This window comes from Hyaena hyaena, unplaced genomic scaffold (assembly GCF_003009895.1).
Source record: "Hyaena hyaena isolate Hyena2069 unplaced genomic scaffold, ASM300989v1 scaffold_47, whole genome shotgun sequence".
Classification (NCBI taxonomy): Eukaryota; Metazoa; Chordata; class Mammalia; order Carnivora; family Hyaenidae; genus Hyaena; species Hyaena hyaena.
Genome location: NW_024080679.1, coordinates 210518 through 225355, shown reverse-complemented (window position 1 = coordinate 225355; position 14838 = coordinate 210518). Strand labels below are relative to the sequence as shown.

Below are 14838 nucleotides of genomic sequence, written 5' to 3'. Positions count from 1 at the left end.
TTTATTACTAACTGCTTGAATGTGTTTATCAGGAAGGAGCGTTGGATATTGTCAAATGTTTTTTCTTCATTAGTTGAGATGATTTATTTTAATCTCTTGATTCATTGCCTTACGCTGATGGATTTTTGGACATTAAATCAACCTTTCCACTCTTACAATAAATCCCACTTAGTTATGGTATATATTTGTTTTTATATGAAGCTGTATTTGGTTTGCTAGCATTTTGTTGAGGAATTTTGCATCCAAGATGAAAGCTAAGTCAGCAGGATAGAGCAAACAAGATATCATAAGGCTTATTTCACCACTCTCCAATAGTGTAGGTTGGACTAAAAATAGCAGTCGGTAAATGTTTTTAAAAGTATCAGACTCCCAGATTCCCTTTCCAACCTTGGTAGAATACTTGAGCTTTAGTTTCTAAACTTGGGCTGTCCCACGTAGCTGAGAGCAGGAATGAGTGAGTGCTGTGCTGAGAAGAGGGACATTAAGTGATTGAAACCTCATTACCTTCCACCTTCTTTGATCCAAGAATTCAGGCAGCCCGGATTATGCCCACAGGGGGAAAAAGATGGACAGAAGTTTGGTTTGTGCCTAATTCACTTTAAAGTGAAGTTACTCATGCATGTAGCGGTTCTAATCAGCATTTTAGTGTCCTCAGTCTGTACTGGACATCCCAGGATCACCAGCCACTTGAGAAAAACCTCCAACATCAAAGATGGAGATGAAAACATACGTGCAAGAAAGAGGATACTGGAGGAAACAGACGATGCAGGGAGCAGAAGAAAAAGTACAAAAAACTCACACTAAAAATAAAAAAGGAAAAACCAGCTAAACAAACAAAATCGAAGGGCGCCCGTGTAGCTCAGTTGTTTAACTGTCCTACTCCTGATTTCAGCTCAAGTCATGATCTCACCGTTCATGAGATCGAGCTCCACATCCGGCTCTGTACTAAAAGCATGGAAACTGCTTGGGATTCTCTCTCGCTGCCCCTCCCCCACTCACATATATGCACGCACTCTCTCTCAAAATAAACAAACATTTAAAACAAAATCTATAATCTGTGAGATCAGAGAGCAGAAAACCAGAAAAGATTCAAAAAAGGATGACTCTAGATCTAACTAACATCCATATGACAGAAGTCTCATTTAATAACCAGAGAGCCCTTACCATAAGCTGCAGAGCACTCTAAGATCTGGCGCCCTCCTTCACATGTCAGACCTCCCCTCTGCCTTCCCCCCTTGCTCACGCTGCACCCACCACTCTGGCCTCCTTGCTTAGAATGTGATACACATACTCCCTCTTAGATGGAGCCTTTGCTCAGCCTCTTCCCAGTATCTAAAACACTTGTTCCTTCATCTCCCTCAGGCTTTTCCTTACATGTCATCTCCGTGAAGCCTGCTGGGGACACCTCCGTGTAAATTGTAACACTTCCCCTTGACCTTCTACTTCCCCATATTTTCACTCAATACTCTTTTCAAAGCCCCATAACTTACCTGTTTTTATATTTATTGTCAAGAACATCCACTCTCCATAAGGAAGGAATGTTGTCTGTCTTGTGCATTCTCTGTATCTAAAAAAAGTGTCTGGCACATAGTAGGTGACAGTAAATATTTCCTGTTTAGTAACCTCCATACCCAAACATGGGCCAAGAATATTCAAGACCAGTCAGTGTCTGGTGAGGTTACCAGCAACTGGAAGACCAGCTTAGATCCCTCCACCCTTCCCACCATTCACTCAGTCTCCATGCAAAACTGATGTTAACTCTTAGATGCCCATTATATTCCCAACTGTATTTTAGTAGCCGCAGACCTAGACCTGGTCTCTGCTTTAGACATCACAATAGAACATCTTGCTGTTTGCAACCAGAGAAAACAAAAGCACATGGAACAGAACAGCTTTTACTGGGGAAAAAATGTGTAACCATGGTATGTGTATATGTTAGATGTCTGGACATACACAACTTTTACTTTTAACAGCAGATGGTAAGGAAAGCTAAAGGAGAACTGATATCAGATTCAGAAGGAAGGTTAGTGAAGACCAAAATAAATTATTAGGTTATATGCTGTTTCTGTCCAGGGCACCTGAGTGGCCCAGTCGATTAAGTGTCCGACTTCAGCTCAGGTCATGATCTCACGGTTGGTTTGTGGGTTTGAGCCCTGCGTCAGTCGGGCTCTGTGCTGACAGCCAGCTCAGAGCGTGGAGCCTGCTTCTGATTCTGTGTCTCCCTCTCTGTCTGAGCCTCCTCTGCTCATGCTATCTGTCTCTCTCTCTCAAAAAAATAAATAAAACATTTTAAAAATAAATAAATAAGTAAAGCTATTTCTGTACCTAGTATAGGAATCTAATGTGAATTCCTTTTACAGAGATAACTGCCAAAACTTTACATTTTTAATTAATCATAGTTTATGGGGCTATTAAAATTAAATTAAAAACTTTAGATTAAACAATGGCATTTCACTATTGTAAACTATATTAAACTAAAGTCCTTTTTTTGAAATCAGGTTATTTTAAGTTCCATGATAAAGGAATGTGAACAAAAAGTTGAGAACAAGACCGTCCAAGAGCCTCAAGGGTAAGACATGAATTCTTTTTTTAAGGCTTTATATTAACCTTAATTTCTCTAAATTTTCTATAAATGGGTATTTTATTTTGTGTTACTTTGTAGTCATTTATTGGGAAGGTAAGAAAATTATTTACATCAGCGGATATCGAATGCTAGTTCATAAACCACCTGCATCAGAATTATCTGGGGAATTTAAAATGTGGGTCTCTACCCCATGCTCTGTGCCGTCCTCCCAACAATTTGATTCAGCCTAGGGATCTGTATGTTTTAAAGCTTCCAAAGACATTGTGGTAGGTAGCTGGATTTGGGAATCACTGGTCAAAATAGTTTCACAGAAATTTGAGACTGGAGTTGTAAGGCCTCACTTAATTGACTGCATAAAGGACTATAAACTTTGTGAATGTTCCATTCACATGCTCCTAACCAAACTAACCAGAATTCAAAGATTCATTGAAGTTAAAATGTAAGCATAGACTTGAAAGAGTAAAGTTGGGCATTCAGAAGAGGAAGTAATTTACAAATAGACCATGTGCGCCCTTGCCTTTTGACATAACCTTGAGCAGTTAATCTTAATTAGACTCTGTTAGGCATAAAAAGCTCCAAGGCTTTTCCTTGATAAAGCTGACTACCAGGAATAAGTGTGTCATCCTATCAGGCTTGATACCTACCCATTCACACTGATTAGCCCTCCACACCCCCAACCTCTTCCCCACATGCATAAGCTTAGAGCTTTTTACCTCTACCTGCATGTAAGAACCTTTCTTTAGCCTCCTGGGATGGTAGGAACTCTTCCACAGTTGTAACCTTGGAAACTTAAAACCATAAAAAATATTTTGATGGGTTTCAAATCTGACACAAAATCTGTAAAACTAACACAAAAGCAAACGCCTCTGTTCACTTGTCATACATTAAGTATTAAGATTATTTGGTGCCTTATTTAAATGTAAAAACTTTGGGGACAAAATTAAGAATTCTATGTGAAATACATTCTAAATGAAATTTCATTAATTAGCATAAGGAATTAAGAGAAGAAATATCTTTATAACTTCCCAAGATTGTTTCAGTTATATGACTCCTAAAAAGAAAAAGTTTATTTTTATAATCATATATTCCCCATTATTCAAATCTCCCATATTATTTTTTTAAACCTGTAGATAATTTCAAGTAAACATAAAATAAATAACAGTGAATTCCCATGTACTTATCACTCAGCTTCAATAATTATCATGTCATATTTTATTTCATCCATGCCCCTCCTATATTCTGGTATGTATCTCTAAAAAGATAAGTGCTATTTTTTTAAGACATAATGTCATTATCACACCAAAATAACAACTCCTTGATGTTATCAGCTATGTAACCTATGTTCAAATTTCTAATTGTTTCATAAGTGTCCTTAGTGATTTGTTGTTTTTTTTTTCCTTACAGTCTGTTTCTTTGAGGCAGGATCCAAAGTTCCATACGTTGCAATTAGTTGACACGTCTCTTAAGTCTGTTTTAATTCATAGGTTCCCCTTCTATCTCATTTTTTTTCCTTCATATAATTTACTTATTGAAGAAACTGAGTCTTTGTTCTGTGGAGGTTCCCACAGTCTGAATTTGGTTGGTTGCATTTCCCTCATGTTGTTTTAACATGTTCCTCTGTATTTCCTATAAATTTGGTTGTTGGTTCTGGATCTAGAGACTTTATCAGATCCAGGGCTTGTTTCTTTGTTTTGCATGACTGCTTTCATGAGAGAGACAGTGTCTACTTCTCTCTTTTTTTGGTGATAGTAGCATCTGTTAATGATCACTGCTAGCTCCACTAATTCATTAGCTGTTACTATATTTATAACATATTTGTTAGAATTAGATATTTTAGTAATTCGCTCTTACTAAATACTAATTTACATTAGTGTAAATGTAATACTAAAGTAAATACATTACTATTTAGTAAGAGCGAATTACTAAAATATCTATTTCTATCATCCACTCTTCTTTGTGAGTTAGAATACTTCAGGAGGGAAAACCTTCCCCTATATGTACTACAGTTACCCAGTGATAGAGTTTTTTTAAGTAAAGTCAAGGTAAATGTTCAGTTCTTTCTCTTTACTTACCAGTTTTCCAAAATAATGAATTGATTCACCCTCTAATGGTGACTTGTTTTGTTCAAGTATCATACAGTTCAAGTGTATTTTCAAATATTTGATGTAATTCAATGCACTGTGCTTACCTTTCTTTTGATGCCCAAATTATCCCATCTTTGGCCATTGCAAGACTTTTCAAGATGACTTCCTATGTCCTTTCGACATTAATTTGCCAAATGGAATGGTATGAGGAGAGAGAGAGAGAATATTCTAGGATATAGTTTTTGAAGAAGAAAAGCCAGGAGGCACCTGGCTGGCTCAGTTGGTGGAGCATATGACTCTTGATCTCAGGGTCATGAGTTCTAGCCCCACATTGGGGATTACTTAAAAATAAAAAGTGAAAAATAAGAAGCCAGGTATATAAGAAGTTCTACAGATCCAAAATCAACAAAAATGGCAACTGGTTTGATTTCAATTATAAAGGAAAGATCTGAGATTTCTCAGGAAGAACACAATATTACCTTACAAGACAACCCATTTCATTTTTAACAACTATTTTTTAACAAAAAAAAAAAAAATATCCTGAGTTAAAGTCTCTATAATGTTTACTCTCTAAAATAGGTTTCGGGGCACCTGGGTGGCTCAGTCGGTTAAGCATCCAACTTCGGCTCAGGTCATGATCTCACGGTTTGTGGGTTCGAGCCCCATGTCGGGCTGTATGCTGATAGCTAGCTCAGAGCCTGGATCCTGCTTCACATTCTGTATCTCCCTCTCTCTCTGACCCTCCCTTGCTCACATTGTCTCTCTCTCTCTCAGAAATAAATAGAAAACATTAAAAAAAAAATAGGTTTCATCATCTGGCAGAGCGGTGGGGAAGCATTACAGACCCCTTTGTAAAATGGATAAAAATGTAAACTTTCTCTTCAGGAAAAAATGCTGTAATACAGTGGTTCTTTGAAAAGCTTTGTGTAAAATAGATACGTGGGTCCTTTATACCATAAGGAAAGAATCAGAATAACTGGGGTTAGGCCAAAGCATCTGTGTTTTCAAAGAGCTTTCCAGTGATTGTGATGTATATCAGTAAAGCTATACAAATATACACAGCTATGCAGATACATATTTATATCTAATTTGGTACACATAACATTAGTGTCTGTCTTCTAAATTTCCTCTTCTCCATAGTGAACGTCCCAGACTCTTTGTCATCATTGTTGCCCTCCCCTTAGAATATCACTAAAACTTGATAATAACAAGTATTATCTGACCTCTGTATCCTGTTTTTCTCAATGCAAACTGAAACCATTCTTACGTTACGTCGTACAGTATTCTGCAGGGAGAAAACAGCACTGTAAGCCTAGAACACTAAGGAAAGGCGTCAGAGAAAAGACAGGACTTGAACTGAGACTTACAGGATGTCTAGACACCGGATAGAAAGACAGAGATAAGTTAAGAATGTTCTGAACATTAAATTCAGCAAACTTGACTCAAGGGGGTCTAGAAATTAAGCGGTAATGGTTGGTAAAAATGCATACACACAAGAATTAGATTGCTACGTTTTTTTGAATGCCAAGCACACTTTATGTTGTTAGGTAGTAATTAGCCATTGAAGCTGTTTGAGAATGGGTAGGATATGGAAAAGTGATTATTCCAGAAGTTTATCTGATCATGCAAGGAGACCAGATCTAAGGCTCTTGGAGTAATTTAGTTGGAAGATATTGTCAGTCGGAATAAAAATAAATGATAGAGTTTTCATAGAATAAAATCAGAGTATTTGATTATTGGTTTTAAATAGAAGAGGAAACCATTATTTATATTCAGTGTTAGGAGGAGAGGAAAATGGTAAAACCACTAACAAATAAGGAAATAAAAATGGCAGGTCATTTCTAAAGTTAGGAGGCGAAAAAAAAGCTTGATGATATCTAACAAACGAGAGTATTATGGGACTTTTCCCAACCTCTTAATGGAGATGATATTTGAAACTTGAGGAATAAGTTTTGTGACTGAAGAACCAAGAACCAGGTGTTGAGCCTTATGGAGGTTTATTCTGTGGGAAGAGAAAAGCAGCAGGAGAGAAGAGACAGGGGAGGGCCAGGCTGTGTACTGGAAGAGCTGTGAGAAGAGATTTTCAAGATGGGAGTCGTGGGCTGGCATTTAACTTAGTCATTCACAGTGCACACCGGTAAGGATTACAGGAAACGAGAAGTTCTTGCTGGCAGCCCGCGCTGCTTCTGTAGTTTCAGTTGACCTCTGTTCAGCCTCTGCACCTCGCCACTCACTGTCCTTCTTCAGTCCTCAGGATTTTTTGCAATAGTAATTGCAGTCTGCATCTTTCAGTTGAAGAAATTGAATCAGAGTGATCTAAAGCATCTTGGCCAAAGCCACAGGCCAGTAAAGTGGGTTTATTGTTGGATCACTGAAAATTGTACTTGATCAGTATTCTGTTTGGTGGTGTGATAAGTTAGCAGTCTTTAGTAGTTATTTAGATTATTTAACCTATACAGGGGGTTGGTCAAAAAAAAAAATGGGTTTAAAATTGTTGATTGAAACTAACGCAATTGGCAATTGGGGACATTCTCCCCCCTCCCAACCCACAAAAAAGTAATACGTCACAGGGTTGTTAACAGCACAGTATAAAACCTCACTGTGATTTAATATACTCATTTGTGAAAATAGGGATAATATCTTCCATGGTTGCTGTGATTAAATGAAGTGATGCTGATAATAAGTAACTATTGATACTTACAGCATGCTACTACATTCCTGGCACTGCTAATAAGCACTGTACACTTAAATAATTCTTAATAGACCTATGAGGTAGGTAATAGAAACAGATGAGGATTACATTACAGATGAGATTAAATACCTTGCCTGGGGTCACACAACTGGTAAATGAAGGAGCCAAGATTCAGTCTCCATCCAGACTTGCTCCTGACCTCACCACTACTGCTTCCTTCATCCATGGGTCCACCATGAGCATGAAAGCTCCTGACCTAATAGGGCACATAAAAACTCCTCTCTGCAAATATTAGTTTCCCTTTTGTGCTACCAGTTCAGAATGTATTTATTACTATTCTACTGCTGAAGAACTGAAAAAAATGGGTATTTTAGTTTTTTAATTGCTTTACTTCAATTTTAAAATTTCTTTCCTAGCTCAATGTCAATTGCTGCAAGCTTAGTGAGTGAAGATACAAAGACCAAGTTTTTGAACAAAATGGGCCAGTTGACAACATCAGGTGCCATGTTGGCCAATGTGTTTCAGAGAAAGAAGTAAAAGCAGGAAGGAAGCCCCCAGTAAACACTAAGATGGACCTCAAGCAGACTGGTTCCTTGTACTTGAAGTACTTGCCTTTTTTATTTTCTTGTTTTATGTTCTTGCATTATAATTTTATCCTAACCTCCAAAGATATTTGCACTGCTTTTGATTATTGCTGTATATCTGTTAATTTTGGAATTATAACTGTGGTAATAGAAAGTTGAGTTTATAGTCTGTACCGAGTCCCTCTTCTGTGTTTTTGTCTTTCAGAATAATTTTATATATATATATATATATATATATATAGTGAAGAGTTTTTTTTTAATTTTTGGATGGGATATTAGCAAATATCTGTATTATACACTAAGCTATTACAGTGGTACTTAAAATAATGTAAATTTGAAGTCATTGTTATAAAGTAATAAAAGTGGAGATTACTTAAGTATTTAAATTATGAAAGAATAATACAGACTTTTTATTGTTTCTTAACTGACTAGAAAGAGCCACCAGCATTACTCTGTGCCTTTTGGACTTCAGTTTATGTGTCTGTAGGCACTGTATGCATTCCATTCACACAGTATTTTACAATGCTGTGATGAATTTGAATTACAGATCCTACAGTAAGTAGATAATGATGAAACTTTCCACATTTCAGAGCTCTCATGAATATTCATTAAGTGCTATTCAAACCTCCCCAGCATTTACATGCATATAATGGACTTACCTGAGGAAAGACAGCACAGAAACATGGGGAGTGGTAACCAAGGTGAATTTTACAAACTGATGTGTAATAGATTTAAACATTCACAAGTAAATGTAAGTAGGAAGAGCTAATAATTGTGAAAATTTTTCCCCAAATTTAAATACACAGGGAAACATGGTTTCTATTTGAAATTTAACACTTATTTATGTAAAATATTTTATTTAAGATATTTTCTAATGATTTTAATTTCAGAGCTATTCTTTTCATTATGTGTCTTCGAGAAGTACCGAAAGTTAAGGACATTTGGGGGCTGCTTTTTTCCCCTCTAAACTAAAAATGACATTAGCTAAATTATTATTGGTTAGTTAACACCTTGTCCCTTAAAGTCAGTGACTGTTCTTGTGTTAGGTATATATTACATAGAGTCTTAAGTCAGTGTTCAGTTCTACCGGAATTTGACAGTTGTCTATAAATTAATGCACTTGAAGTAGAGAAGAGTGGTACTGGACATAGAAGGGGGATGGTTGGTGTGGGGTTAATGTGAGGCCTTTTTGAAAAATGAATATTTTGATAAAGAGAATTCTTGTTTGAGCACAGTTGATGCACAGAGGTGATTCTCATGTTTGTTGTATAAACTAGTTTAATACACTTGGAACATAGTTGGATTACATTGTCTTCCTGGGAACGCTCGCTTACCACCTGTTCAAGCTTATAAAATAAGTTGCCATAGACAAAGCCATTTAAAAAGTTCATTCTGAAATTATTTCTTTTACCTATAGTGAAATAATTGTTAAAATTAGGCTTTCAGAAACTGTTGGGTTCTAGGCATTCCTGAGAAATTGAAAGTGGCTACCTTTCGTGTCAAAAATGTTGATCTATTATAAATAAACTGTTTTTGCATATTTGTTTTTGTTTTGTTTTTGGCTATGTGTATTTATTTTCATTTTGAAACACTATGTCTCCTATATCCAAGCAGAAAGAAATGAGAAAGAATATATTCATTAAAATGTACTAATATGTGATTTAAGGAATAGAATCTATATAAATTATTAATTTAGTTTACTTTTACTAAAAACAGATTGTTGCTATAAAATTAATATACTTCAGAGACAACTTAAAGAAAATGTTAAGGCTCTCATTTGCTTTGAAATACAGTAGAATAAACATATCCATTACCAGATGAATTAATATAATTATTTTTATTAATTCATGAATCTATTTGTCTAAATGCTAATGATTTCCTTAAAAAGCAACAGCTAGTAAGATACACAGTATATTTCAAGGGAGTCTCCCTTATGCTCTTAAATATCTTAATGTCAATGAGACTTCACATTTATTCTCACAGTTATTTTTAAAGCAAACCATGGATTATTTAAAGACAAAACAGACTTCCCACGGTGATCACTGAGACTGTGTGATCACTCTGCCTGATGCGGGGCTCGAACTCACGAGCCGTGAGATCATGACCTCAGCTGAAGTCGGAGGCTTAACTGACTGAACCACCCAGGAGCCTGGAATCTCAATTCAAGTTGCTGTCAAATTTCCTAACAGAAAAAAAAAAGGCTCAAATAAATAGTCTGATAAAGTTTGGGGAGGTGAAATCACTCTGTATTGAATTGTCTTTTCATGACCCCAATATTTAAGATAACCTATTTTCAACCATTACTGAAACTTTAAGAACAGAACTTTCTCTGGACACACCTTGTTGATCTTTGAACTGTGAGAGCTAACTGCAGTGAATATCGTGTACTGGTCACCAATATCTTAACTATTTCTTGTAGAAAGAGTCTATGTTTAAAGAGTTGTTAATTAGCAATTCTAATTAAAGTTCTCCAGATTGGCTGGATAACAACATTCCAACTTTGTATTGGATGTTAACTCTTTCATAAGCAAACCATGAAATAATCTTAGCTTTTCATATTAATAGATATGTGTTTGAAAGTTCTAATGTAACCTTACAGTGTGCTTGTTTTTGTTACTATTTTATTTCAGTGTATTTGAAAAATAATAGATTAAAGATATTTGTTACTAATAAAACATGTATTTGGTAGGTTTCTACATAGTGGCAAAATAATTGGATTTTAGGCTATTTTCATACTACATATGGATGTCTGCATGCATTTCATCTGTGGAATTAGGACTCTAGTCACAATCTCTTGAGTGGCATTTCAGTCTTTCATATTTTCCTGTCAGAACTACAGGAAACTTTGCTTTGATTGCCTTGTTTATGGTTTACTTTGTTTCCATGTTTAAGAAAAATCTTCAAATAAAAATTCGTATTCACTATTGGACCACACCAGTCATAACATGACAGTTAACGCAAACTTAACACAATAGAAGTTTTATTAAATAATTCCTTTAGTTCAGTGTGGTAAAAATATAAATTATTTGCTTTCCTTAAAAGAGTCTTCAATAATAGCTGGAAAATTCTGTCCAAAGCATGTCTATATGAAAGAGTATATACTATTTTAGTTTCCTTTTATTGGGGTTAAAGGTTAACCCATTATATTTATTTCAGTAAGATCACTGCATGAGTAGAATTTCTTGAGGGACTTTAATGTAGTATAATTTATGTTGTCTATAAACCACCATTTTGTGTTATATGTTATAGATATTAATTTTTTTGTCAGTTATCATTTGTTGATGGTCTGCTCTTTTAAAATTTTTTAAACTACCCTTACTTTTGAATTGTTGGCCTTTGCAACCTTAGATATTTTTAGGATATTCGTTTTCAATGAAGCTGAAAATGTTATAAGTACCTTATGTAATGTATATATTCCTAAGTAATATAAATCTAATAATTTCTCATTGATTCTACGTTTATCTTCATTCCTGATAATCACTTGGCAATTCTTTAAATTTGTAACTTCCTCTGTCCTAAATCTCTGTGTCATGTATTAAGTATTGAACCTAAGGTGAATGCTTTTGATAGTATAAATCATTTTCTAATTTCTTTTTTACATAAATTTTATAAGTATAGTTCCCTTTCTAACAAAAATTCTTTTTTGTCTTACCATTAAAGAGCATGGAAATGATAACATGCTATTACTCACAGAACTTTATGAAAATTATGTAATAGTAAACCTGAAAGCACTTTAGCACTTAGAGAGGTATCATGAAAGTTCAAAGTAGAATTAAAAAATTTAAACCACGGAATAACTAAAGCATGGGTTTAGTTTTATTTATACTTTTATTTTCTAGTAAGTGTATAGATTACCATGACATGCATGATTTACCTAAAATTGCAATAGAAGGCAGAACCCACTTTTGATTGCTACTTTTGCGTACTTTTAACCACTCCCAGAGTTTCCAGCCTAGTGAAGACTGGTAAGGTAATTTTACTTTCTGTTTACCAAATCTTGTCCTTAATTTTTTTCAAAAGCCTAAGTAAATTAGTTCAATAAATTAATTTTTCATTACATAATTATTTAGGTCTTGTAAAAGATTTTACCCTTTGCAACTTCACTCATGTCTCTTAGTATATATTTGATTCAGTTAACTGTTGACCAGTGATTTCAAAAGTTAGAATCCTGGTTTCTTGCAGACACTACAAAAGTATTCAGATCTTAGGAGGTAAATACTGCGTATCAAATTTGAAGACCATTTACTTTTAGCTATCATACTACTGAAACACTTAACAGTGTTGTAATGTAATCATCGTCAAAAAAGTCATGGAGAGATGACAGCCTAGAGATTTTACAACATGTGGATTACCATTCTGAATCTGTAGAAAGCCTCTTCTGGGCTTTCTGACCACTCAATCCAAAGTAACCCCTATAATTCCTTGAGATCACCCTGGTTGTCTTCTTCATAATTACTCTTCTCAATCCTCATTTTTTTTTTTTTATTGTCTGTCTCTTTCACTAGACTCAGCTCCATGAGAGAGAATATTGTCTATCCTTTTCAACCAATGTGTCTCCAGTATTTGAAGAATGCCTGGTGTATGATAAGTACTCAACATTAATTGAATGAATTAATGAATAACAGCTTGATACCAATTCCATTTAAGTTTGCCAATTAGAGTAAAGGGATGATTTATGAATCCCTCAAAACAGCATGAATTTACTGAGACTACATGCCAAACTATCCTAAAGTTTTTTTTTCATAGAGCTATTATATGTTGTTGATCAGGAGAATTGTGTAATCTTGTGCATCTTGACCTCAGCAAAGTATGTGACTTTGTTTCTTATAGTGAGGTTATATCCAAGGTAGAAAATATGGAATAAATAAAAGTCCCTTAAAGAGTTGTGCCACGTGTGTATGCACAGAGCTTCTATTCATATCTGGTTCTCTGGGCAAACCCTTTTATCAACAGATCTCATCAAGTCTTCCAAGTGATCTGTAAGTGTGGAGAGGCCATCCCTTTCTAAAGATTGTAGTCATTCACCATTCATCGTACATTTATGGAATACCTATTTTGTGCTAGGCATAGGGGTACAATGAATAAGACTGAACTAGAGCAGAGCTTACAGCCAGCCAGGCAGGGAAGCAAACAAATGGAGAGAGAATGACTGAGGAGAACATACTTTGGTTAGGGTGTTTATCTTTATGGTTTACTTTGGAAGACATCTCTGAGGTGACACCTGAAAACTAGGAAGAATAATAGGCTTTAACCATGTGAAAATAGGAACAGAAAGAAGAGCAGTATGTGCACAGAGGAATGAGATGAGAAATAGTGCTATGTTCAAGGAACTGCGGGGGGGGGGGGGGGGGGGGGGGGATGACCAATATAGTTGAGACACTATCAAAAGATGAAATTGGAGGTGACTGTGGCCAGATCATATAGGGCTTTGTACACTAGGTTAAAAGTTAGAAAGGGAAGCCTCTGAATAGTTGTAGTGGAATGATTTCATCCAATTTGTGTTAGATATACTTCTGCTTTATAAGAATGCTTTGAAAAGGAGAGGAGTAGAAGCTAATGGACGAATGCAGTAGTCCAGTAAGAGATGATGGCAGTCTGGACAAAAACGGAGGGAAAGGAGGAGATCTCCAACATATTTGGAAGTAGAATTGGCATGACAGATTGGATATGAAGAGTGAAGGAGAGGGAAAAACCAAAGATGTCTGTGAGATTTCTGCCTGCAATAACTGAATAAAATAATGGGTACTGACAATAGTGAAGAAGTAAAGAATAAGTTTGGGGAGTTAATCTATAATTTTGTATTAAATGTGTTAAATTCAAAATATCTAAGAGTTAATCTGTGGAAATGTCAAGGAAGAAGTTCGTTATCTGAGTCTGGATCTCAGGCTAGATTACGGAGTCATGAGTATTTCAATAGAGCCATGGGACTTCATGAGATGACCTGGGGAGAGAGGAATCATGGAGAAAAGGATCCAAATGTGAACCCTAGGACACTCCCCATACTTCACAATCCAACAGAGCGAGAAGAACTACAAAAAGGATCAGGAGTGTACAGTGAGATAGGATGGAAGCCAAGGGAGTGTGGCTTCATGGAAGCAATGCGGAGGCCATTCTAAGCAGGGTCAGTTGCTACTCACATGTCAAAATGAGGGTAGATCTGACACCCACCGAAGATAAAAGTCACTGATGACCTCAATAATAGTTTCAGCAGTGGGGCGCCTGGGTGGCTTAGTCGGTCAAGCGTCCGACTTTTGCTTAGGTCATGATCTCGCGGTTCGTGGGTTCGAGCCCTGCGTCGGGCTCTGTGCTGACTGCCAGCTCAGAGTCTGGAGCCTATTTCAGAGTCTGTGTCTCCCTCTCTCTCTGACCCTCCCCTGCTCATGCTGTCTCTCTCTCCTAGAAATAAATAAAAATATTTTTTAAAAAAAATAATAGTTTCAGCAGATTAATGGAAATGCAAATCTGATTGGACTGGGCTAAAGAGAGACAATGACTAGAGGTGACAGCTCTTTCAAAACAATTGGCCATAAAGGGGAGCAGAGGTGCTGGTACCAGCTAGAAAGGAACAGGAGGTCAAAGGAGCGCTCTGTTTAGTCTCTTTTGTAATGGGAGCAGTTAGGTCATGTTCATATGCTAATGCGAACAAGCCAGTAAAACGAAAGAAGATGACGATGCCGCAGAAGTAACAAGCAAAAACTGTTGAGAGTGAAATCCTTGATAAGGCAAGAGAGGTTGAGATTCAGAGCACACATGGAGGGACTGGCCTCCATTTTAATAGGGGAGAAGCAGAGGTGCTCTTGGTGATTCGGTAGATTCAGTGGTGGGAAGATTAGGGGGTTTCCATTTAATTCCTTCTATTTTCTCAGTGAGGTATGAAGTAAAGAAATTACCTTG

The 14838-nt window shown here is 36.2% G+C and overlaps 1 protein-coding gene across 3 annotated transcripts in view; it reads left to right on the top strand.

Moving 5' to 3' along the window:
• RELCH (RAB11 binding and LisH domain, coiled-coil and HEAT repeat containing) overlaps nt 1-12835 on the top strand; it is a 112374-nt gene extending 99539 nt beyond the window's left edge. For 2 of the 3 annotated variants that reach the window (XM_039230516.1, XM_039230515.1), the window contains exons 28-29: nt 2499-2569; nt 7777-8164. In XM_039230516.1, the coding sequence (XP_039086447.1) occupies nt 2499-2569; nt 7777-7897 (192 nt within the window). In that variant the 3' untranslated portion in view covers nt 7898-8164. Of the gene's footprint in view, nt 1-2498; nt 2570-7776; nt 8165-12449 lie in introns of those variants that run through there. The other variant, XM_039230517.1, reaches the window with a different exon arrangement.
• Nucleotides 12836-14838: the final 2003 nt, after the last annotated feature.